Raw genomic sequence first — 23,704 nt, forward strand, 5'->3', positions numbered from 1 at the left:
GGATACAACAGAGCTTGCCTTAGTTTCATCTTGACCGATGTTGGGGCAGGGAAAACAATCACCTGCTCTCATCCCTAGATGCTCATAGAGGCCATCTAACTGGTCTCTCTGCTTTCTTCCCTCTTTGGTCCTGTTTAGTCTCTTCTTCACAGATCAGTGAGAGCCATATTTTAAAAATATAAATTAGATCATGCCACTTACCTGCTTAAAACCTGTCCTAGTGTTGCTGTTAAAATGCAGCCACTCTCCCCTGTGGCTCACCAAACTCCAACTACATCCCTGTGTTCTTCAGCATGCCAAGGTCTTCCCTACCCCAGGGCCTTTGCACACGTGGCTCTTCCCTTTGCCTAGAGTACTGCTGCCTGAGGCCAAAAGGGGAGGGAAACACCACCATCTGGCCTGGGCCACTTTTCCTGCCTGTGGTTCACCCTTATGTTTCATGGACCCTGCATTCCAGCCACATAGAATAACTAGCTTTTCTTCTGATCATGTGGGTCCTTCTATGCAGGATGCCTTCCCTTCCCCAGACCTTTAATCCACCATCGTCCAACTCAAACGTCCCTCTGCTTCCCTCAAGTCTTCCCCCTAAGGCTAGAGATACCCTCTTCTTCTGACCTTCCAGAGCACACTTTTGTAGCTATGCTGCTTGCATCACGGCTAGTGGTACCCTACCGTGAGAAGAGCAGGGGTTTTAGTCTGACAGCTCTGGATTGGAGTACCTCTTACTAGCTGTGTGACCTTGGGCACCTTTGTATGCTCTCTGAGCCTCATTGTCCCCATCTGTAAATGGGGACAGGAACCAGGGGAATTTTTCAGGGCTGATGTGAACACTCAATGTCAGAACGTGTCATAATGAATGCTCTGTCCCTGTGGGTTCTCTCTCCCTCTCCTAATTTCCTTCCAGTAAATACCAGTGGAATAAACAACGATGCATTACTACTGCCTACTCACTTTCAGTTCCTGCATCCCAGCCATTCTTGCGGATGGAATCGCAGTCAGAGCGGCAGGGAGACACGGCAGGGAGGTTGGGGGCCACGCTGCACACAACCACACCCCGCCTGGCTGTCAGGATGCGTGGTGACTCAGGGTGAAACGTGGTCATCTCCTGGTGCTCACTCCCCAGCCCGTCCACGATCTTATCCAGGTTGCTCCTGGAGTCGCTCTGGAAGCACGGGGTGTAGGCCATGGGGCGCACAGGCACCTGCGGGGGCCCCACCTCCTGGTAGACGTTGCGGCCATCCCCGCCGCCCCGCAGGTTCCTGAACGGGATGCCGTTGCTCTTGTTGAGCAGCGCGGCTGTGGCGGGGTCCTGCACCAGCGTGATGTTGTTACGGGAGTAGTTCTTGCGGAAGACCTTCTTGCGGAAGACGATGAACAGGACGATCAAAATGAAGATGACGAAGAGGACCACCGCGATGCCAATGAGCTCCTCCTTCCCCACGTAGGAGTGGCCGGCCTGGATGTTGGGCACCACCACGGGGCGCAGCCCGCAGTACTGTCCCACAAAGCCCGGGGTGCAGTTACAGAGGAAGGAGCCAAATATGTTGACGCAGGAGCCCCCGTTCTCACACTCCTCCCGCTCGCACTCGTTGACGTCCTCCTCACACCTTCAGGATGAAACACACAAGACGCCCCTCTCAAACATCAGGACCTGTGGACGCAGGCTTGTATGTTGGAGCTCGATTTAAAACTGAAGTGTTTAAAAGAAAATAAAACCCCTAAAGGGTACATGAAGCATGACAAAAATAGTGTGAGGGTGTGTGCCTGCCGGGAGGTGAGTGGGCACCTTAAGGAGGTAGCCTGAGTCAGCATCAGGCATGAAGGTACTTCTCCCCCACGATCTCTCCCAGATATTCTGACCCGACCCGGGGAAGGGAGGGAGAAGCTGTCGTGGGAGAGAAGAGAGGGAGCAGAAAGAGAAAGAACAACAGATGCTGTTGAAGAGATACTTATCTCCAAATCCTCAGGACCAGATGCATTTCAGAATTTAAAATTTTGCAATTTTAGAAATTACATACAGTACGTATCTTTCATATTATGTAAAATACCCATCCCACCGCAGGAACGGGTGGTGGCATAGGACCCATAATCAAATACACCAGCGTTTCTACGGTAAAACATATGGATATTCACGCTAAATGAGAGACATAAAGACTAGAAATAGCCTCAGAGTGGTTTTGGCTGGTTTTGCCACCAAATTAGTTTGCCACTAATTTATCTTCAATCCTTTTAGTTCTCAGAGCTTTTAGGATGGTAGAATTGCAGATAAAGAGCTGTGAAGCTATATACCATATATAGAGTTTCCTGAGAGGAGAAAGTCTTTGGTCCTGACATTTTCCTCTAGTGGTTACAGTAATTTTTGGTCTCTCTGGGGGGGGAGGGGTGGGGGGGTTGTGGGTACTGGGCATATGTGGATGGGTGAAATGCTACATATCCACATATCTTCCAGATTCTATGCTTATGTTAAAGCTAAAGCATATTATCAGGAAAAAATGACCAAAGCATTCTAATGAAAAATAATTAAATCAATTTGATTCCCTTTAAAGCAATCCATGACTTGCTTTGAGTATAATTATAAACAAACATTTGTCTTATTCTTTCTTAGTTTAACATTTGAAAGCATAGACCTTTTTTCCTTCACTTTTCTCTACATCAGCAATTGTTCTCTTATGCTCATTTACAAGGCCCGATCACCTCTATCTTTGATAATCCACCTTTTAAAATGTAGTCAAACGGCCCTAATTTGAGCAGATTGAGGCCAGGTCAGCCGGAAATTAGTCAGAATCACAGAGTATTTAAAAATAAATGCAGTTTTATTACTTTAAATTACATCCAACGATTCGAAGTCGGCTAAGTATTTCCTGGTAGAGTCCTCAGGAGATTTGCCTTAATGAATATATAAGACTGATCTGTAATTGGAATATCACTTGCTTGAGATTACATATATATACTTCTGAAACCATCAAGGATGGCTGAAAGTGGCGTTTTCCCAAGAATTTAAAACATTCCTTTTCCATTTGGCTGACACTTTAATTTCTCTCATTTCTTGGGGGACAAAGGGTTTACAAAGGAAAGCTAAGTTTTAGTTTTTCAGAATGGTCATAAAACGCTAGGCAGTACAGACCAGTTGATGAGTTCCACGGAAATGGATAATATGTCTGCCTCAGAATTATACTGGAAAGATTAGGGGTCATAGAGGACTTTCTTTAAAAGAATTGTTTTCCTGATTACAGGACACATGGTAATTATATAAAAATTTGAACATATAGAGAAGTATGAAGTAAAATATATAAATTATCCATAACCCCACTACCCAGAGATAATCCCTGGTAACATTTTAGTCACTTGTAAGCACTCTTCATATAAAGATATTAATTAACCCTTTGCCTGTCCTATTAGTGGTAAACATTTTACCCCAGTTAGTTGTTTTTCCTGTTTTGTTTTCTTAGCAACAAGAAGCAGTGTAGAGAAAGACTATTGCATAATCTCACTCACGTGACTCCAGTGAGCCCAGCTTTGCAGTTGCAGATGAAAGTGTTTCCTATTGGGTCGCAGGAGCCTCCGTTTCGGCAGGGGTTTGGGAAGCAGGCTGTGATCTCCGATTCACAGTTTCTCCCAGTGAACTGTGAGAGGCAGGTACACTGATAGCCTGGGGAAACAGAGGACCTCATGAGCCACGACGCCACTGGTAACGCTCAGAGTGCATGGGTAGCCATAACGTGTCCTCCTAATTCCTTCTGAGCCAAATCTTAGGCAAGGCCCAAATTCCAAAGACAATTGACCTGACGTAGACCTGGCAACTTATTATACCACTCACTGTAATATATTACCATATTATAGAACACACCCACTGACACCATGACAGTTTCAACTGCCATGGCTACAGCAGGATATAACCAAATGAGGAAAGAAAAGAGGTGGCACCCTTGCTCTTAAGAAAAGCCTGCCTATTTCCCCGAAGAACTATGAATTTTCCTCCCCTTCATTACCCAGACCCCTTATAACAGCTGCTTAATCACCCCAGGAACTGAGAAGTTGATTTGTGAACATAGTTCCCACTTCTCCATTCTTTGGTCATTGAATAAAGCTTGTACTGTTGAATGCTCAGCTTCAGTTTTGTTTCAAATCTGTGACACCAAACAGAAAATAACCCTCCGAGGAAGAAAAGGGCTGATTGTAGGCTCAAGTCCCACCAGAGGGAAACAAAATTGGCAACAGTACCACCCTCATTTCATTAGAACACATTCTACAGTAGCTTCCTGAGAAGGAGTTTCTAGGAGGTAAACATTGTGAGACCTTGCATAGCTGAGCATGTCTTTATTCCACCCATATGCCTCTTTGGTAGATCGTCTATGGAATTCTAAGCAATTCCCTCCGTGTTACTTTTGAGAAATCCAAAGTTGTTTTGGTTTCTGAAGTTTGTATGTGACCTGGTTTCTTTTCCTCTCTAATAGCTTGGAGAATCTTCTCTTGCTCCCAATTTTCTGAGATTTCACAATGACGTACTTTAGAGTGGTTATTTCAACCAATACTGGGTATTCATGGACCCTTGCAATCTGGAAATTCTTGTCCTTCAACTCTCGGGAAATGTCTTTAATTATTTCATTGATGACTTCCTTTTGTTTCTTTTCTCTGTTCTGTCTTTATGGAACTTTTATGGTTGGAGCTCAGATTAGATCTTCCTTTATCTTTCTTTCTTATATTAGATCTCTGTGGGTTTTTGCTTTACTTTCTGAGAGAGTTTCTCATCTTTGGAAACTTTTATTAAGATGTCATTTTCCAAGGGCTCCTTTATTTGTTCACTGAGGGTTTTTTCCCTTTCCTAAACACACAGCAACTTGCTCCTGTTTTGTGGTTACAATATCTTCTCTTATCTCTTGGAGGATATTAATAATATCTTTATGTAGTTTTTTCCCTGTAGAATTTCCTCTAAGTTGCTTTTCTCTGTTTCTGTGTTTGGGTCTCTGTGATGGTAAATTTTTTGTGTCAAATTGACCAGGCCTAGTTGTTGGTCAAACACTAGTCTAGATGCTGCTGCAAGAGTATTTGTGGATGTGATTAACATTTACTATCAGATGATTTTATGTAAAGCAGATTACCCTCTGTAATGGGGGTGGATCTTATCCAATCAGTTGAAGGCCTTAAGAAGAAGGAATTCTGCCTCAAACTGAAACATAGAAATCTTGCCTGAGTTTCCAGCTCCAAGGATTTAAAATTCAAGACTGCAAAATCAACTCTTACATGAATTTCCAGCCTGCTGGCCTGCCCTAAATATTTCAGACTTGCCAGTCCCTACTATCCTATGAGCCAATTTCTTAAAATCAATCAATCAATCAATCAATCTATCTATCCATTCATCCATCCTATTGTTTCGTTTCACTGGAGAACCTTAATACATTTTCTATCTTCCAAATTAGAGGATGTCCTTCCTTATCTCGTAATCCTGGTTTATCAGCTCATATTGAAGAGTGTGGTTATGGAACACTAGAAATCTGATGGGCAGCTCTAAGCACATGAATGGGGCTCATCAACTACGATACTGTGTCACTACCTTTGGGTTGGTCAGTTTCCCCAGTAATGATCCTTATCACCGACCCAGAGGGAGAGTGAAGGCCTGGTTTCTAACACTCGGGGATTGAGTGGTGATAGAGGAAGGGTGGTTGTGGGTCTCAGCATCCAACAAGCACATCATATTTACTTTACTCAATACATACTGTAAATAACCATCCTCACTCTTATTTGAAAGGCTCATCTCTGCTCCCCAAATGGTCAATGACTGATGCTGGGATTTTAGAGAATTTTCTCTATAGACACAAGATAGTTAATAATCTATAGATTGAAATAGTGTGTGCTGTCGTAGATGCTTTACTGAATCCACACTACAGAGAACTCTCATGTATAGGAGGACATTAGGATTGTGTGTGGGTTCAGAGAGAGAAGGACTTATCTTCAGGAGGCAGGTACAGAAGGAAAGAAATCTTTACATTCCTAAGAGGAGTGCACTGTGTAGGTCCAGCCTTCCCAGCACCCAGAAACATTGAGGGCCAGAGATTGAGGCTCAGAGAGAGACACAATACTCTTGAATGCAATCTCAATGAAATGCCAGGGAACTAACTTATAAGTAAAGACCACTGTTGATGCAAACTGTGTCCAAAGATGGCCAGCCTGAAATCTGTGGACAGGGTGTAGTAGTCTGAGGTATGCTTGCTTCAAATCATGCTGAGGTGGGGTTATTTTTTTCCAATTTGGGAAGTTGCTCTTCCAAATGGAACTGCGGATTGCCGCAGCAGTTGCGATTGGGAAAAATGCTTCTTTATGTCACCTGGCCAATCCTTGGCTAGGATGGCATGCCATTTAAAGGTTGAGTGACTTGTGAGGATGAATTCGATCCCTTTGTAGACTAAAGAGAGGGGCGGGACAACCACAGTACAGGACTCCGGAAAGCATGTCAGTGAGGAGGAAGGGAAGTTAGAAGGGGAATCTAAGGCAAGGTGGGTCAGCTCAGGGACCACTTCTTCCTCTCCAGCTCCTATTTGGCATGCTTCTGGCAATTTCTCAAATAAAACTATAGCAGAAGCAGCTGAGGGCAAGGGAGGGACAAGGAGGGACCGGCTGGAAATAAGGGACATTTGAATCACTATCATGGAAACTGGATTCTAATGAGGGTTGTGGGGTTTGATTTCTTTGATTTGATGTCTCTGTGCTTTGGAAAATCAGAATTTAAAATGAGGCACTACCTCTAATGCCCTATTTTACTCCCACACATTTCCTGCATTTTGTCATTTTCATTATCTTTTGTGGGATATCTAGTGCTACTTGAGGCAACAGCCAGCCTGACTGATGAACCTATTCACTGACTGAGTGCCTCAGCAACAGGCAGTGGTGTGCTGGAGCCAGCTCACACAGGGTCGTGAGAGCTGACTGTGAAACATTCTGGAATTCGGCAGGCCTGTTATTAAACCACTGGTAGCCTGATGTCAGCCATGGTGGGAGTATTTACACCACAGAAATCAGTGAACACTACAGATCAGGGCTTTTATTTTTAGAGAGCTGGTTTACCAGCACACCTGTGGAACAGGGACTATGGCAGTCACTGAGGACACAAAGACAGGAAAACACCATCTACAAGCAGAGAGGTAAGTACAAAACTACCATGAGAGCAGAGGGTGTGATGAGCGCATACAGTGGGGACATTGGACCGAGGCTGGAGAAAACCATGCATGACTGAGGAGCTCTGTTCTACATCTGAGAAGACTTGCTGTCCATTTTGAAGATGATAATAATGATGATGACAATAGCTAACACTTATATGACATTTATTATGTGCTATGAACAATTCTAAGCATTTTATATATGTTAACTCATTTAATTCTCAAAACAAGGCTATGACAAAGCTACTACTATTATTATGCCCATTTTATAGATGAGGAAATTCGGGTCCAGAGAACGTCATTACTTATTCACAGTCATGAAGCTAGTGTGGATCTGAACCCCAGCAGTCTGGCTCCAGAATCCGGAACTGTTCAGTATTATCCTGAATTGTATTTTTAACAACACACTTTATGATACTCTCTTTCTGGATTCCTGTTTATCAAAAAGCAAACTGTCTAGGATCTGCTCTCATGATCTCTTTACCATGAGGTAAAGGAGGCAGAGACACTTTGGGAGAAATCTTGCTTTTATAAAGAACTTTAAATTTGGAGGAGTTTTTATGTTAACAAGATGAGAAGAAAAAGCAATTGGATTTTTTTTAAACAAGTGGTCAGATTTTTTTTTTAAATGAAAGAAGAGTGATATCTATTGTTTGCCGCTGTGAAAGAGGCTTGTTGATCAAAATTAACCTGTTCCCACAAAGTATTATTTATGATCTCATTATCCTGGTCTGGGCCCTATTATAATAATTTTCATTATATCGATAAGTCTGCCCCAATGATACTGAGTGACCTAATGCATTACTGGTTTAAAATCACTTTCAGCCATTCTATGAAGGATCAGAATAATCCTATAAAGGAAAAATAAGAGGCCCCATTACCATGCCAACTCCATGGGGTGTTAGAGAGGTTAGTGTTTATTCAAAGATGTTTAGCTAGTAAATGACTGAATTTGAACTGGAATCCAGGCTTTCAGATCCTCAGATCTTTCCACAAGACTGTATTGGCACTGGAACTTGTCAGTGAGTCAGAACTCACTACTTTCTAGGAATAAGAAGGAGGGCTCATAGTTACTCCCTACAATGCTCCAGGGAGCAATGAGAGACATTGAGATGGACAGCATCAGACATCCCTCCTGGGAGGCAGATAATCATTAAATAATAAAGATAATAACATAATAAAGTTTTGCTCTTCCTGAGCATTACCATATGTTGATATAAAACACAAATAAAGGGAACAGAATTTTAAGAGATATCCAGGTATTATTTGATCACAAATAATAATTTAACTTTTGTAAATGTAAAAAAAAAAATAAAATTCAGTGGGTAATCTTAAAGTCTTATTAAAAACAGTAGATTTTTTTTTCTGGGTTGAAGGAGAATGTCAAATAAGGAAATCATTCGCAACAATAACAGCTTATTATGTGCTAAGAAAAACGCTAAGAACTTTCTATGCATTATCGCATTTAATTCTTGACAACAACCCTATGATGTAAGTACTGTTATTATAGCTATTTTATAAATGAGAGAACTGAGGCTTAAATAAGATGGTTTGCCCAAACTTACACAGTCAATAAATGGCAGATGCCACTTTATACCAGTTCCCAGATTTAAAAAAGACAATCATCCTCCTAGCATTGAGATACACATTAAAAAACAAAACAAAACAAAACAGAAACAATGTCACAGCTTCTCTCCCCTCAAATCCTGGCAAAATGAGAAGTGTATTTTTAAGCCTTGCCTCAAAGCTGTGCTCTTGTTTACAATCCTTCTAGTGAATGTGGATGCAGATGGTTTTGAAATCTGCATCCAGATGAACTTAAAATGCCCCCCTCCTTGCTCAAAGAAGAACATTGCAAAAATCTAGTAAATGCAGAAATACAAATGGTTTGAGCAATTATAGAGTGAATTTGGGCTGTATGGGCAAATAATGAAGATAATTCCTATCTTACTCCTTTGACGACTTAGGGGTTTTCCAACCTGATTCATCCAGGTAATGGCCTCACCCTGGCCTTGCTCGCTGGGTGTAGGTGAACATCATTCTCATCAGGTTTGGCTGCCCTGATAAGGGAGCGTCGGCCTGCAGCACAAAGGTGGAAGTAATGACGAATGTGCAACTAGCACTTGGGATCTGAAGTCAGCATCAACCACTGTGCTTGCTGAATTATGAATTTCATTTAGAAACACCCAGAACTTACACGATTTTGGGAGGCCAGCTGCGATGTGGTGAGGCCCTGGACACAAGTGTAAGTCCTGGCTGTTACCCACCAGCTGGATGTGATCAAGGCGGAGCCGCCTGACCTCTAGGAACCTCCCTATTTTTATCTGATAATTAAGCCTCACTAACTCCACTTCACAGAGGATGATAAGGTTTCTGAATTCGTTAACCACAAAGCAGCACACAAACACTAGGTGCTTTATTGTTGTAATTCCTGTAATGACTATGGATTCTGAAATCAGCTTCATTTCTGTGTTGCTCACAAACCAAACAACTGAACAGCATGGGACATTTTTCACTCCGACTTTTAGGCTGAAGGTTGGGAAATACTGAAACCTCTTGTCTGTGCGAATCTCAATTAGTACAAGAAAACCGGTGGACTCATTATCACGTGAGATGCTAGTCCTAAGAGGGGTGAGCTCAGCTGCAGATCACACCCACTACCATCTCAACTTGTAGTCACTCTGACTTTTCTCTTGCACCAAAGCAAGGGACATGCAATACCTTCAGATCTTGTAAAATACAAACCTTTGAAGGTGACACCTGTAACTTTCCGTAGGAAAGCTGGCTCACATTTCTTTTATTGCATATTGGGCCAAGTCTCTAATATTTTCTTCAAGGATCTGGAAACATTTAATGTGTTAACAACATTAGGTATGCAGTAAATTCTCACCTTCTAGCATGTTCTTTTGTGTCTGCACATAACCTGACTGCTTTAGGCTTTTGAGTTTTTCTATTAATATCTATATTATATTATTAATGCTGTTACCATGAGGTTTTAACAAGGTACCAAAAAAAGAAAAAGTTTAATGCAGTATTTAGAGGAAAGTCATCTAGGGAAAAAAATTTCCTTTTTCCCCATAAGCTGCAAAGCTCAGTCAAATTGCTTCCATAGTATATTCACTGGGAGCCTGGCTACTCCCTTCTCTGTCCTCTCATGCTCAGTGGGTCAGTGGGCTAAGCACATGCTGGGAACCCTGTTCAATTCCTTTAAGCCAGCTGTGAGGGGAGAGAGGCCACACAGGGAGAATCCATTGGTCACAGACACAGCAATGGGACCCCAGAAATTAACATAGAGCTTGAGACAAATCAGGCACTTAATTAAAGTTTGACAGACTGAATTTATCTAGACTCTTACAAGTTAGGGACACAAAATACTCAGCAAAATGTCACCCAAAGTAGCATGGGTGGCTTTCTCGCTAAAAACACTTCTATGCTCAACTATTTGCCACGTCAAAGAACTGGTTGTTTCATGCAACTTGCTTAGAGGGAGTAGGTAGACATTATTACTTTTATCTTTGAAGGGGAGCTCAGGGTGACCCCAAACTCCTGACCATTTGGCAAAAAAATTTCAATCTTTATACTAAAACAATTATAAAAAATGCAGGCTGTGCAATTGACATTCAGTTCCTGGATGTCCTATGTCTGTTTACCTCACTGGAACTCACTGACTCACGTTCCTGTAAGTACAGTTTATTGGGATTTCCAAATGTCAGTGGTTCTCAAACTCAGATGTGCATAGAATCACCTTGGGGACTTGTTAAAAACAGAGATGCCTGCATTCCACTCTTGTATGTTCTGAGATTCTGATTTGGGTCTTTTTTTTTTACCCCCTGAACTTTTCAGTGGGAAATTTTCTTGGTAATAAGTTCAGGAATTTACAAATTCAGTGACCTAGCCGAAGTTTCCTCTGATATGGACAGAAAGGATAGAAGCAAGTAAATAAATTTTCCTTTTCCCTCAATCAAAAGACTTTTCTCTAACAAGGTCTCATTTTAATAACGTCCCCAGGTGATGTGATGCTTCTTGGAGTTTGAGAACCAGTACATACAATGTGAGAAAACAAAAAAGAACTAGAAGTTTCCTCAGGTTTTAGGGAAGTTCAGAGACAGAGAGAAATCAGTAGATCATCTAGGGATCTTGTCAAGATACAGACTCTGATTCAGTGAGTTTGGGGTGCGATCTGAGATGCTGCATTTCCAGGGATGCTGATGCTGCTGGTCCCTGGACCATACTTTGAGTAACAAGGGTTAAGAGCATAGGCTGGGGAGTTCCACAAACATGGATCAAATCCAGGCTTCTCCACTTTATTAGCTATGTGATGCTGGGCTAGTTACTTAACCTCTCTGGCCTGTTTCTTTTATTTGTAAAATGCAGGGTGGGAGGAGAGAAGAATAGTACTGATCCTAGAGTATTGTTGTGAGAATTAAGTATCATGCTACGTAAGTACAGGCAAAGTAAACACATCACCAAGCACGCAGTGAAAGTCCAACAAACAGTAGCTCTTAATTTAAATATTTACTAACTTTTCACTTTAGGAGTTAGGCTTCCTGTCTCATGCAAAGCTGTCTGCATGATATTTCTGGCCTGGGGACTGCCTGGCTTGCTGCATTGCTTCGCCAAATTATAGCTTAGCCTTAGCTAGGTTTTCCAGTAATGGTCTTGAGTGGAGCAGGATAAGGCATGGGACTGAGGACTCCTTATTCAGATTGTGGGTACTCACTGGGCAGCTCCCTACCCACTGGGTCTGGAAATGCAGGGGTCAGAATGGGACCAGGCCATTTCTTCTCCACAGTGGTTGCTATTTCCAGTTCATGTTTATGAAATATATATAATTTTAAGGCTTTACCAAGAGAGAGCCTTCCCTCTGTGGTTGATTTACAGAATCATGTTTACACTCTTATTACAAGTCAGCGTTCTGGGCCCTGACTCCCTGGGGTTCCCATGGCTTGCTCCTGGGACAGCCAGACTTATAACACTGGTCAAACCTGCTGACTGTGTCATTCCATGCTAGCAGACGTGGCTTCCTTGCCCTTCATGCCAAGAGTTTGAGTGGTTTGGAGGTGGTTGGAGCAGACTGCTGCTTCTCTGAAAGAAAGTGCTTCCTGCTGTGGGCTACCTGCTTTAAAAACTCTTTATGCTCTGGAACTACGCGCTAGGATAGCCACAGTTTGAGAGTGGAGTCTGTCACCACGAAAGCCAATGACCAACGGTGCTGCATTCTTCAATGGTCAAGGGGATGATTATGCTAAGATATGTGTCCTGGAATTTTAGAGCATCATATAGCACAGGGTTCCAGTAACAGTAAGACGTTCAAACAATTCACTTTTGTTATGAAGATTCTCACGTGCATGGAGTCACAGTGTAAGCACCTCATTCTACTTTCTCTAGCCCAAATTTCCTTTTTGAATACTGCAGGCATCCTAGCCTTTGATCTGGGGAAGCAAGACTTTCTCCCTGTCATTAGACATCCCTGATAGCCAGGGGGAATTCTTCAAGGCATTAATATTCTTTCGTTAATGACTCAGTCTTACTGTTCTTTAAAAACCATCACTCACAACTAAGATTATTTTTCCTTTATTTTAAACAACCTTATCATTAGCTATATAGTTTCATAGATACAAATTAAAGACCAAATTGTCGGTTCTTTCTTTTCTTGCTTTTTTCTCCCTGCTATTTGGCACCATTTTGCGAATTTGCAGATACGATACAGGGACCTAACAAAAATTCTTCTGATATGAACAGATAATGGGGCAAGAAAATAGAGTCTCTCTCCTCTTTTCTTAGAAGCCAAGCCTTTATTCTGATAGCCAGGAAGCAGGTAGGTACCTCCTCACCCATCGAGGAGGAATCTTCTGCCTTCTACTCCCCAGGGAAGCAAGAGAAGCCCTCTTCTTGGATTTCCTGCTGAGTGGTAAGGAATTTGCTAGCCCTGGGCTCAGCACTGCTATGCATGAGAGTCCCAGATTTCCCCATCTGGACCATGCCCTGGGGGCTGCTAAGGATCAACAGGCCCCCTCAACTAAGAGAGGCAGTAGGCTTGAGAGAGGGGAGTTGTGTAGATGGAGGTGAGGAAAGACACTTTCTTCATTTTAGGAAAACATAAACCCCCAGGTACAAAGCAGAGACGAACTGATAAGAGGGTCTAGCACTTTAGAAGAAAGAGTAGCTGTTGTGGAATGCCAATTCCCAGGCCAGTCCTAGAGGGACGTAGGGAGCAAGGGGACAAGGAGGAGTACAAGACAGCATGCTCTGTAGGCAAGGTTGGGCCCATAGGGAGGGGAAAGCAAGTTCCTTAGGCCATGTAAAAAGTATATGGCAAGTGGGTCCCAGTGCTGAAATCTGGTTAAACCAAATGAGATTAAAAAATAGAGGAAAATTGCTGTTTCTGATTTGGGTCATAGTCATTTAATTAATATTCTTGTAGTAGATATGAAGCTCAAGTATTTCATGGCAATTTTTTAAAAAAATTAAAATGCACACTGAAGAGCAAGATTCCAGTCTTTTTCCTTAATACAGTGATTATTATTATTATTTTAAAGATAACCCATTGTGGAAGGCCATGGCTTTGCCAGCAAAAACAACGTCCTGCCATCTTTAAAAGTACGTTACAATTTGTGGCTGTGTACCCAGCATTTGACATGGAGTGGTGTTCTATTTCAACCCAATTTAATTATATGCTCCTTTTATATATCGTAGGTGGCTCATACTAGCAGAATTGTTTTGCCTGGTGAAAAACTAGCCATGACTTGTCATAATGGGCTGGTTTATAGAACCACTGAAGTATAGTTACTGCCCATCATTCGGGAATTATGGCACCATAACAACCCTTTATTTACATATACTGCTGAGACAGTAAAAACAGCAAATAGATTTCTTAAATCGAGAAGGCAGAAATTTCCCCCCAGGGCACTTGGCCCTCATTGTGGCAGTAACATATGCAAGTCTAAATAACTTTGGTGTCTGTATTTCGGCAGTGCATCATTTCATGGACAGTTTATAACATTCTAATAATAAAATGGACTCTAAATTTGGAGTTGGGTTTCATGACCGTTAGATGGTAACACACACAGCAGAATTTCGAAGTGATTTGTGAGGAAGGTTTAAATTTGCTAATCACACTACCACTGAGAGACTGCAAAGGGCCTGAAGTAGAATCAGCGGTGGGGCTGTTGGGAGGGGGCAAAGCCTTCAACCAGGAGAGTGCCTGACCCAGTTTACGTTAACACAGACGCTGCATCTGGGCAAAGTCAGGAACTCTTTCATCTTCACACTCCCAGGACTTAAATAATCTTGGCTTTTCTCTCAAACAATAGAAACCCTCTATAAATCCTTTTGGTTTGTACCCTGTTCTTTCTTCTTCATGAGTATCTTCGGGGTAAAAAATTTGGGAGGGTAAAGCATCATGCCCTCATTGACTTCACCTGTCCTGAGATTTCATGTGAACTGCCCTCTCCTTATTCTTGACTTTCAAGTCCTTTAGAGAGGGTCACTAAACTTATTTTTAATACACACATTACAAAAGCATACTCCAAAGCATCTCTGCTATATTTCTACTCTTGGGGTGGTGGGTTCACCCACACCCCCCCTTTAGCTTCCAGTAGAGTTACACGTCTCCATGTGAAAGGACTGTGTGTGCACATCATAGTTCAGAGTGCTACCGATCCTTCTGCAGTGACATGCAGGTGGCTCAAGAGAGCAAACACTTAAAAGGGGGTCCTATTCCTCCATGAGGCTGAGGCTTGGAAGGGTGTGGGGTGTGCAGGGGAAGGGGCAGCCGTGATAGCCTCTCTGAGCTCCTGTGGTCACCGCACGGCGACCGTGGGATGCCGCAAGCGGATTGACTAAACTGGAGACTCCTGTCATTGTCACGATATGCGATTTTCGTGAAGGGGATTAAGAAGGTCAGCCAGCATCTTGGGTGAGTACTCCCCCGTGGGAGAGCACTTGGGTTGGTTACACTTGTGAGAAAGAGGCCCCGTGCTGGTCTAGCCCCCCTCCCGTCTGCCCCCTGCCCCGGGACGCAGGCGCACTCACCCCCGGAGGGCAGGCCGGCGCAGCTGCCCCCGTGCTGACACGGGCTGCGCTGGCAGGCGTCGGGGTAGAGCACGCAGCCCAGCTTCAGCTCGGTCAGGCCCACCACCTCCGCGAAGCTGCTGCGCTTGTTCTGCAGCGGGAGCTCGTTGTTGTTCAGCACCACCGAGTCCAGGCAGCCCTGGAAGCCGCTCAACACCTGCGTAACACGCGTGTCGGTCAAGCTGCGAATGTTATCCGCCTGCACCAGGGCCCCGAAGTAGATGGTGCTCTCGGTGCTCAGCGTCTGGAAGTAGAGGGGCGCCCTGCGCCGCTCCACGTAGCTGTCGTCCAAGGACAAGCTGGTGAAATTGCGGTTGAGCTCCAGGAAGACCGAGTGCCAGCTCCCGTCGTTGACAGCGCGGCCCGAGATGCCCAAGATGCCGGGGCCACTGCCGCAGTCCAACTGGAACCACAGCTTACCGTCCACAATCTGTGCGGGGAACCAACACCAGAGCGTTTTTTAATGAGTCTGGCAATAGATTCCTGTACACCTCTTCCCAACCAGCCCGAGGGCTTCAAAAGAAGGCTCTAGGATGGACATTGATTTTGATCCAGTCATAAATCTGCTGTGGTTTGATGTTTAACAACCTCTCCTCCTCCCCATTATATGCCATGCAAATGCATGGCTGATGTTTCACAAATCTTCTTATAATTAGTAAGATGAGCACAGCTTCAGAAATCCACAATTATATTTAAGAATGTTCCTATTCTTTGGGTCTTCACCCTTTAAAAATTCACAGCAGTATCTCCTTTACGGGTCTGTTTAGGGGTCTCTGTACCCTTCTTACTTATTACCACCATAAGAATGATTTCTGTGAACTCATTACTATTTATTTACAAAATTTATTGAACATCTACTATGTGCCAAGCAGTGGGCTAGCTGCTAGGGAGACACTTGAGCAAAAAGAATTATTATGTCCACCCTCATGGGGCTTATGTTTTAGTGAGAGAGATGGCCATAAGTCAAGTAAGCACACAAATACATATATGCTCCCCAAGTGAATATGTGTGAGTGTGTGGTAGGGGAGAGAAAGAGGCCAGGTAGAAATAAAAAATTTCTGAGTTCTCAGCTTCATATATATTTAAGATTTTAAAACCCATAGAAACACTAGCATATTCTTAAAATAGTTCTTTAGGACTGCCTCTCATCATTTAGGTTAAGATTATCTCACAAAGTGCCCAGGGCTTGGCCATTTGCTTAGAATGTATGTATATTTAATGACACCTGGGCTTCCAGAAGGATCTTCTGGTTAATTGTTCAAACTTCTGGATACTCCCAGCCCCTGCAATGGAGGTCAACTACAATGGAGACCTGCCTGCTTCTTTGATTGCACTGGTGCAGTGAGGGCATCCAAGTTCTCCCCAGGAGGCTAACCCCAGGGGGACATTAAACTCAGGAAGAAAGTGTGTGTTCCTGAAGCATAGTGGCTGGCTGAGAGCTACTGGGTGGAGACTAGTCCCCTATGGAGACCCAGGTTCAATTGTTGCTGAGGAGACAGGGTGGCCTTTGAATCTCTGTTGTCCACCCTCATCTACATTTCTCGGAAACGCAAGGTGGCTTGAGGATCCAGGGAATGAGGGCCGACAAATTAATACTGGGCCATGAAAGGATTCATAGCCAGAAACTGTGAAACAAAAGCTACTGTTGTGGCCTTTGTCTATGACCCAGCAAAAGGATCTTATGGAGGCCAGCATCTGAGTCCTGCAAGGGAAGCTGGCTTTCCTTTAGGATCTGCTGACATTAGTGGTCTATGCCAAAACCCGGATAGAGAACACCAACTTGAGGGAGGGAGGTGGAAGGGAAGGGAAGACAGCCCTCCCAGGTCACTAATTGCTAAGGAGATATAAATATCAAAAGAATTCATAGAAATAGGCTGACCCAGTCTTTCCAAAATGTCTCTGACTGATGATAGACCTGTTTGGGATTATCACAGCGTCACTCATCTCACAAATGGAGTATTTCTCTGTCTATGCTTCAGTATGTTCCACAGACAACTAATCCTTGGGACTCTCATTTCTGCCTCTGTGGTTCCATGGATTCTCTGGCAGCCTCTCTTCCTGCATACAAAGTTTATGCCACATAAATGTGTGGAAGGCTGGGGGCTCTGTGAACCAGGCAGAGCCTTGGGAATTTAGGAGTGAGGAATCCAATTCAGGCTTTGTCATCTACCACCCCAGGTCACCTGGAGAGAATCGGTTGGCTTCTCTGGGTTTGGGACCCCTCATCTGGAGAGCAGAGACAACTGCTGTGGCTTATTTTATAAGGAGACTGCGTCTACTGCAGAATGGTTAGCCACACCGTACAGAGTTAGAGCCTTCCTACTCTGCTCTGTAATGCAAATGTATGAATGTAAGAAGACTGGAGACAAATATTTATTTTCTTTTCAGAGAGCTTTCATGTATAATCTATGGTGTTGCCTTTGTTGTTTTTTTGGTTGAACAAAATGGACTGAGTGGATATTGTAAATCATACCAGAATACTTGCTCCCGTGACAACTCTTGGATAATATCCATATTTTTATTTCAGTGTAAGTAATAAAATGATCAAATGTGACTTTGGGGACTGCCTTCTTCTGGCACAGTCCATCTGCTGTTATGTTCCATGGCTACAAAGTGGTGTCCCTAGTCTATCAAGGAAAATCTGGTGGTAAGGGTGCAATTCATCTAAGTTTTTGTAAAAGGATGTATTCAATTAATATATTACTTGGCCCATTCCCCTCTCCAACCCCACCTCCTACCTCTTGGGATAATAACCAAGTTACAAACTCACCCAGGAGAATTGATGTAGCTGTAATGTATTCACATACGTTAAAGTTCTGAAACTAAGGAACATAGAGTCATCCCACACTAACACTGAGCCTGTTGAAGTTCCTTTTTTCTTTCCGAAGTAAAAACGAATAACAGCAACAACACTGCTGAATGAATGGAAAACCAGATCTACGTGATTCTCAGCCTTTTGAAGACAAAAATCATTTGCATCTTCAAAATTCAACAAGTTTGGAATTATAGGCCTTGTTTAGATGATAATGATGCCAAAAGTTACCTTGCAAAAAGTGAATCTTTTGCTATTTCACAAGTATATTATGCTAGGGAGAGAAAAGAACCCTTTCATATCTGAGTCCTCTCATACTGGAAAATTATGCTCTGATCTTACTGAGTTTTTCTCTGTCTTCAGAGTAGTGTTTACCAAGTTTTAAAGGGTCTCTCTTTTAAGAAGAAAAAGGTTTCTCAAATCAGAGGGCAAGCTATTTTAATAGAGATTGAGATTTCTATTTAATAGAAACTGTAGAGGAAAGCCCATAGGAAGGACACTGAAATGATGTGCTGGGGGGGCAGGGGGGGGGGGCAACGGCAAGTAGGCAAAGCCTATTTTCATGGTTGCCATTCATTGCTATCTGGCACATAGGAAGTGCTCAAAAAATACACTTTGAATGAATAAATGAATGAATGAATGATCATCCCAGCCTTGTGAATCTCTTTTTTTTTGATAAATACCTCTAGTACACCCAACCTGCTTGCCTCTGTCAGAGGCCCAGATCCACTTTGGGCTAGTCACTGGATCTCTCTGAGCCTCAGTTTCCTCACAGGCAAAAAAGGAGGCACTCATATCTGTGCACAGGACAGTGAGAATAAAAAATATATGTATGTGAAAATACTTTGTTAATTTTTAGGTATTTTATTATTATCATAACATGTTAACGCAGTTCTCAGTGATACTCTTTACAGAGCCTTGAAACTCTGGAATCGTAGGGGAGCTTCTTTGTTACTCTTCTGATCTATGTTAGAAAGATCTGGTCCTTCCAAGTGGGCTGTTTCAAAAACCAAATGAGTTTTTCCTGACCACCTTCCCTTTAGCCCTGGGGTCTTAAGCTAGCCATGTCTGAGAATCATCAAAATGAAGCAATGTGTCATCTAGAACTTCCCCAAAAGAAGAAATTTGTGATGTTTCTAGATTAACAACCAAGGACTTCTTGTGCTTTTGCTTTAATATTGGACATAAAAGATAGGCGTAGGGAAAAAGTTACTTGTGTCTGGCAAATGTCTCCTGGTGATCTGACATTTTTTTTATAGGTTTGAGGAGAGCCATAGAACCTATACCATCATTTTCATTCTTGCTTTGGCTGCCAGGAAACTCAGAGTTATGGTTTGTGTTCAACTGAAGTAGCAACCCTTGGTCTAGATTTTTCAACCATGATATTCTGCCCTTATCCACTTCATTGTTGGCTCTTAACCTTTTGTTTTCATCTTAATGGTGCTTATATTTTATTGCATTTGGGTGTTTATGGTAAGTCCAGAATCTCCTCTGGAAGTAAACAGGGTATCAATGGTAAACAGAAGAACGAGCATCTTTATTGCTACTGAGAGACAGCAGTGCTATTTGTCCATGAGAATTTTTACTTCTTGAGGTCTCCGTGCAATTCTTAACTGTCTTCAAGGTGCGCCCCTCACCCCATTGATTGTCTTAAGTACTTTTTAGAGAATGTGCTCTAACTGGGAAAATATAAACAACCAAGAGGTGCAATTTAAACAAAGCATTTCAGTGTAGTTGTCATTGAACTAAAGTACAAGGCACACACTGTACCTAAAGCCAATGAAATTAAATCTTGCATGAGGCTGAAAATGTTAAGCAAACAGATTCAAATCCCCTAAGTGGACATTCCTGGCGACTGTAGAGGAGAATACATATGTGCAATAGTTCACTACAGCTGTGTCCTGCTATGGGCAAACCCAACATAGGAAAAGCAAACTTAGAGAACAGACAGATTGGGGGTGATTATTCACATCACAAAGGAATGAATGGAAAGGTTCCTTCAAATAGCAACCATCCCTAGTTTATTAGAATTCCATTTACAGAGATTCAATTTACACAACTTTCAGAAACATGCTTGTTTCATGAAATACAATACACCTTAGGAGCTAGAGCTGCCTGAAAGGTTTAACTATTCTTCTTTCTCATCTCCAGGGATCTGCACATTTTAGACACTTGCCAGTGAAGTGTCAAATGACAAGCTCCATTTTAGGATCAAGCCATTCAGGTCCTATATTTTTGTTCTCTCTCAAACTTAACACTATGTAAGAGATTTGCTAGTAGAAAGTATTTGACTCATAAGGATGTTCTGCAACCACCAGCCCTGTTAAAGCTTGAAGGAGGAAAGAGGAAGGTTAGCAACATCCAAGCAGAGTCCCCAGGAGCTGGTACCTCTAAATGGGCAGAGCACTTTCCCAAGCAATTATACAAACCCCCACCTCTTAGGGCTATTTAGAAAGTGGTCTACTGACCTAAGGCAGGTTGCTTTAGGGGGTAGGAGGGAATAAAGACAGGACTTAGGTTTTGAATTATTCTTCTTTCACTATGAATATCTGGTTTTAATTCATTACTTTCTAAAATTACATATTCACAGTACTTCTCTTGTTTTCTTTTCAAAACATTGCTTTCATTTCCACAGCTGAAATTATCTCTGAGTTGAATGAGTAAGGATAGTGTGAGATTCCCCATAAGTAGCCAACTTTTAAACTCCAACTTCATACTTCCTCACTCTGGCCACCAAGAAATACCTGGCGATACCAGAAGTGGGGAAGTAAAAGTCTGTGTGATAGGAGAAGCCACTGACATTTAATGTCCTACATACTTTTCTTCCTCCAGGATTAAAGCCTGGGCCACCTAATCAACTTGGATGTGACCTATTAAATAATCTAAGGACAGAAGCTAGAAAGGCCCACCATGATCCCAGTTGAGCCTAGTGATAGAACACTAGGAAGGAACAAAACTGCCAGCCATTTCCATTTGGATGCACATTTCCTACTGGACAGACTCCATATGTCTCTAAACGCACTTACAATGGGCTGGTATAGCAACCTGGTGAGAATAGCATCATATTTAACATGTCTCCCTCATTCTTCTCCCTTCTCTTTCCCACAATGATCTATAGATGCTAGAACATGCTATTGATCAAATGAGTTGGAGTGGCAAGACTGAGAGCTATGGAAAGAATGGAGATTAAGAGCATGGAGTGAGAAAGACTGGAGTGCAGGTTCAAGCCCTTATTAGCTTATTAATAATATTAATATTATAATTAATTATATCAATAATTAATAATTATATTAATAATCATATAATTATAATATTATAATTAATATTATAATAGCTGCCACTTATTAGCTGTACAACCTTGGGTAAATAACTTAACCTCTCTGAATCTCTATCCTCTCCTTGAGCAAATGGGGTTGATCATATAGAACAAATTTATTATATTAACTTTATAACAAAAATCAAATGATGCATGTAAAGCTTGCAGTATTACTGTTGTTGTTTTCATGAAGGCACTGGAAGCTCTGAGCTGAATACAAATGCCAGACTTTCTCTAAAGGAAATCTGGCTGCCTTTGGAGGGTTTCTGAGGCTGGGAATGATTTAAAGAATTGGGCTACTTGGGTCATGACAGGACATATGGAATCTTCTATACCCCACACCTCCAACTTCCTCCCTGAGTAAGAACAGAAGTTACCTTCAGAGGTCAATGGGGATAGACCATGTGCTAGAAGAGGATACAGCCAATCTTTCTAAAGGACCACCCCTGCCGTGGCACTGATTAGGCGATACATTCTAATGAACTGTTGAGTGATTACCGCTCAAAGGAGGCAAGCCCTTGAACCCACTCTAGAGAGAGATGCCCCAATCTGTGCAGAGGCAATCTTGAAGCTGAATGTACAAAAGGAAATGGGGTGTTGGCACACTTCCCAGCTCTGCCGCTGCTCCCCTCTGCCCTAAAGTTGGCTTCTGGTCTTGTGAACTTAAAAGACAAAATGATTTCAGCAGTCCCCAATCCAAGAGCCAAAATACTAACATGAGAACTGACTGCAGGAAAAGATAATGCATTTTAATTACCTTCAGAATGATGCAGGGATTTGCTCTGGTGTACATTATAATCCCGTTGCTCTGCAGGGTTCGCAGACGCAGAGCTAGCTTAAAGTCCTCTTCTTTGCTATTTTCAGAAAGCCGGTATTTGATGTAACTGTTTCCAGCAAAGCTGAGAGAGGTGTGCCCTGAAAAGACCATCACGAGAAGACATATACACTTTTAACATGCAGAAATGAGCAGGAACACATGAAATCACCCCCAAACCACCAAGCAAGTCGATTAAAGCCCATGGGAAGTTAAGGAAGGCACTGAGGAGAAACCATTTTGATTCAAAACTGGTCTCCATTTCAGGTCACATTCGAATTTCAAACAAAAAAAATATTTACTAGGCAGATGCCCAGAACTCTTAGTTGTCTTATGCCAAGAGCAATTTGTTAAATTCTATAACTCGAATTTTCTTAGTGTCACTAACTTCCCATTTCCTACTTTCTAAAATTAGTACTATTAAAAGATATCCTTTCTTGCCCACCTGTCACTTAGGCACTCAAGAACTTTCAATTCCATGAAACAAAGGAAAGACAAAACCATTTCAAAGAATATCCATATTCTCCAACTATTCTAACACCAAATAGTCAACCTAGGTCATTAGCACTAAGGTGGAGAGAAGGTAACTGATATAAAGGAAGCTCATGTCATGTGCAGTCACAGTTCTACCTTCTGACAATTAATTTCAAGGCTCCCCTTCCCAGAACCTTTAATCTTACCCACATCACCCAATTCTGAGTTCATCCTCTTTTTACTGCCTCCAACTTTATGTTTTAACAAGCAAAGTAATGGCTGAAAAGCTGTCTCGCTGGGGTGAAAGGTGCAAAGTGTGGAAATACACCAAATGGTTGATAATCAAAGACAATCAAGAGTTTTACAAACAGAAAGGAGAAGGGAGATGGGCAAAAAGTGACATCTGAAGTTAGGAGACTAGGCTTTACTGTCACCCTACATACCCACCTGCTGTGTGCACGGCGTGTGTGTTGGGGTGGGGACGGTGTAAGTATCTTTTAACTCTAAGCCTTAGATGATTTCAAAGGCAAATATGCTGGTGAACCCTTCACTTCAGGGGCACCTCTGTTCTTAAAAACAACTATGAAAGAGTTTTGGCTTCCATTTTTAAGAACAGTGCTTCTCTTTGTAAAGGCTGAATTTCTAGAACCCAATGCTTAGCAAGTACCTTGTACATACTAGGAATAATTCTTATTCCCACTACAATTATTCTTATAATCATCACTCAATAAATATTTCTTGGATCAAAATTGGTACCAGTGTGTCTGTATTTTAAATATACTCTTTGACAAAAAGAGGATCTATTGGTACCAAAAATGAATAATACTTTTTTTAGAGGAAAGAAGTGGAAGAGAATATGTGAATCAAATGGAGTCCTAAAATTGAGTGGAGATCAGAAACAGATGGTGATTTGGATTTGAAAAACATAAATACTGAGTTTTTTTCTTTTCTTTCTTTAAGACACAGAAGTGAGCACCTCTCCTTTTGGGGACATGCAGCCAGTTACCCATGTCCAGGGCAGAGTCTGCTTATTTGGTGCTCTGTGCTGGCTTGCCCTAAAGAAG

General features: G+C 42.3%; 1 protein-coding gene across 2 annotated transcripts in view; it reads right to left on the reverse strand.

Annotated features, from left to right (window-relative positions):
* FAT3 (FAT atypical cadherin 3) overlaps nucleotides 1–23,704 on the reverse strand; it is a 616,260-nt gene that overhangs the window by 11,713 nt on the left and 580,843 nt on the right. For both annotated transcript variants that reach the window (XM_070490463.1, XM_070490462.1), the window contains exons 21-24: nucleotides 22,110–22,267; nucleotides 15,186–15,654; nucleotides 3,496–3,649; nucleotides 952–1,607 (exon numbers count right to left, since the gene is read on the reverse strand). In XM_070490463.1, coding sequence (XP_070346564.1) covers nucleotides 952–1,607; nucleotides 3,496–3,649; nucleotides 15,186–15,654; nucleotides 22,110–22,267 — 1,437 coding nt within the window. The remainder of the gene's footprint in view (nucleotides 1–951; nucleotides 1,608–3,495; nucleotides 3,650–15,185; nucleotides 15,655–22,109; nucleotides 22,268–23,704) is intronic.

This window comes from Equus asinus, chromosome 20 (assembly GCF_041296235.1).
Source record: "Equus asinus isolate D_3611 breed Donkey chromosome 20, EquAss-T2T_v2, whole genome shotgun sequence".
NCBI classification, from domain to species: domain Eukaryota; kingdom Metazoa; phylum Chordata; class Mammalia; order Perissodactyla; family Equidae; genus Equus; species Equus asinus.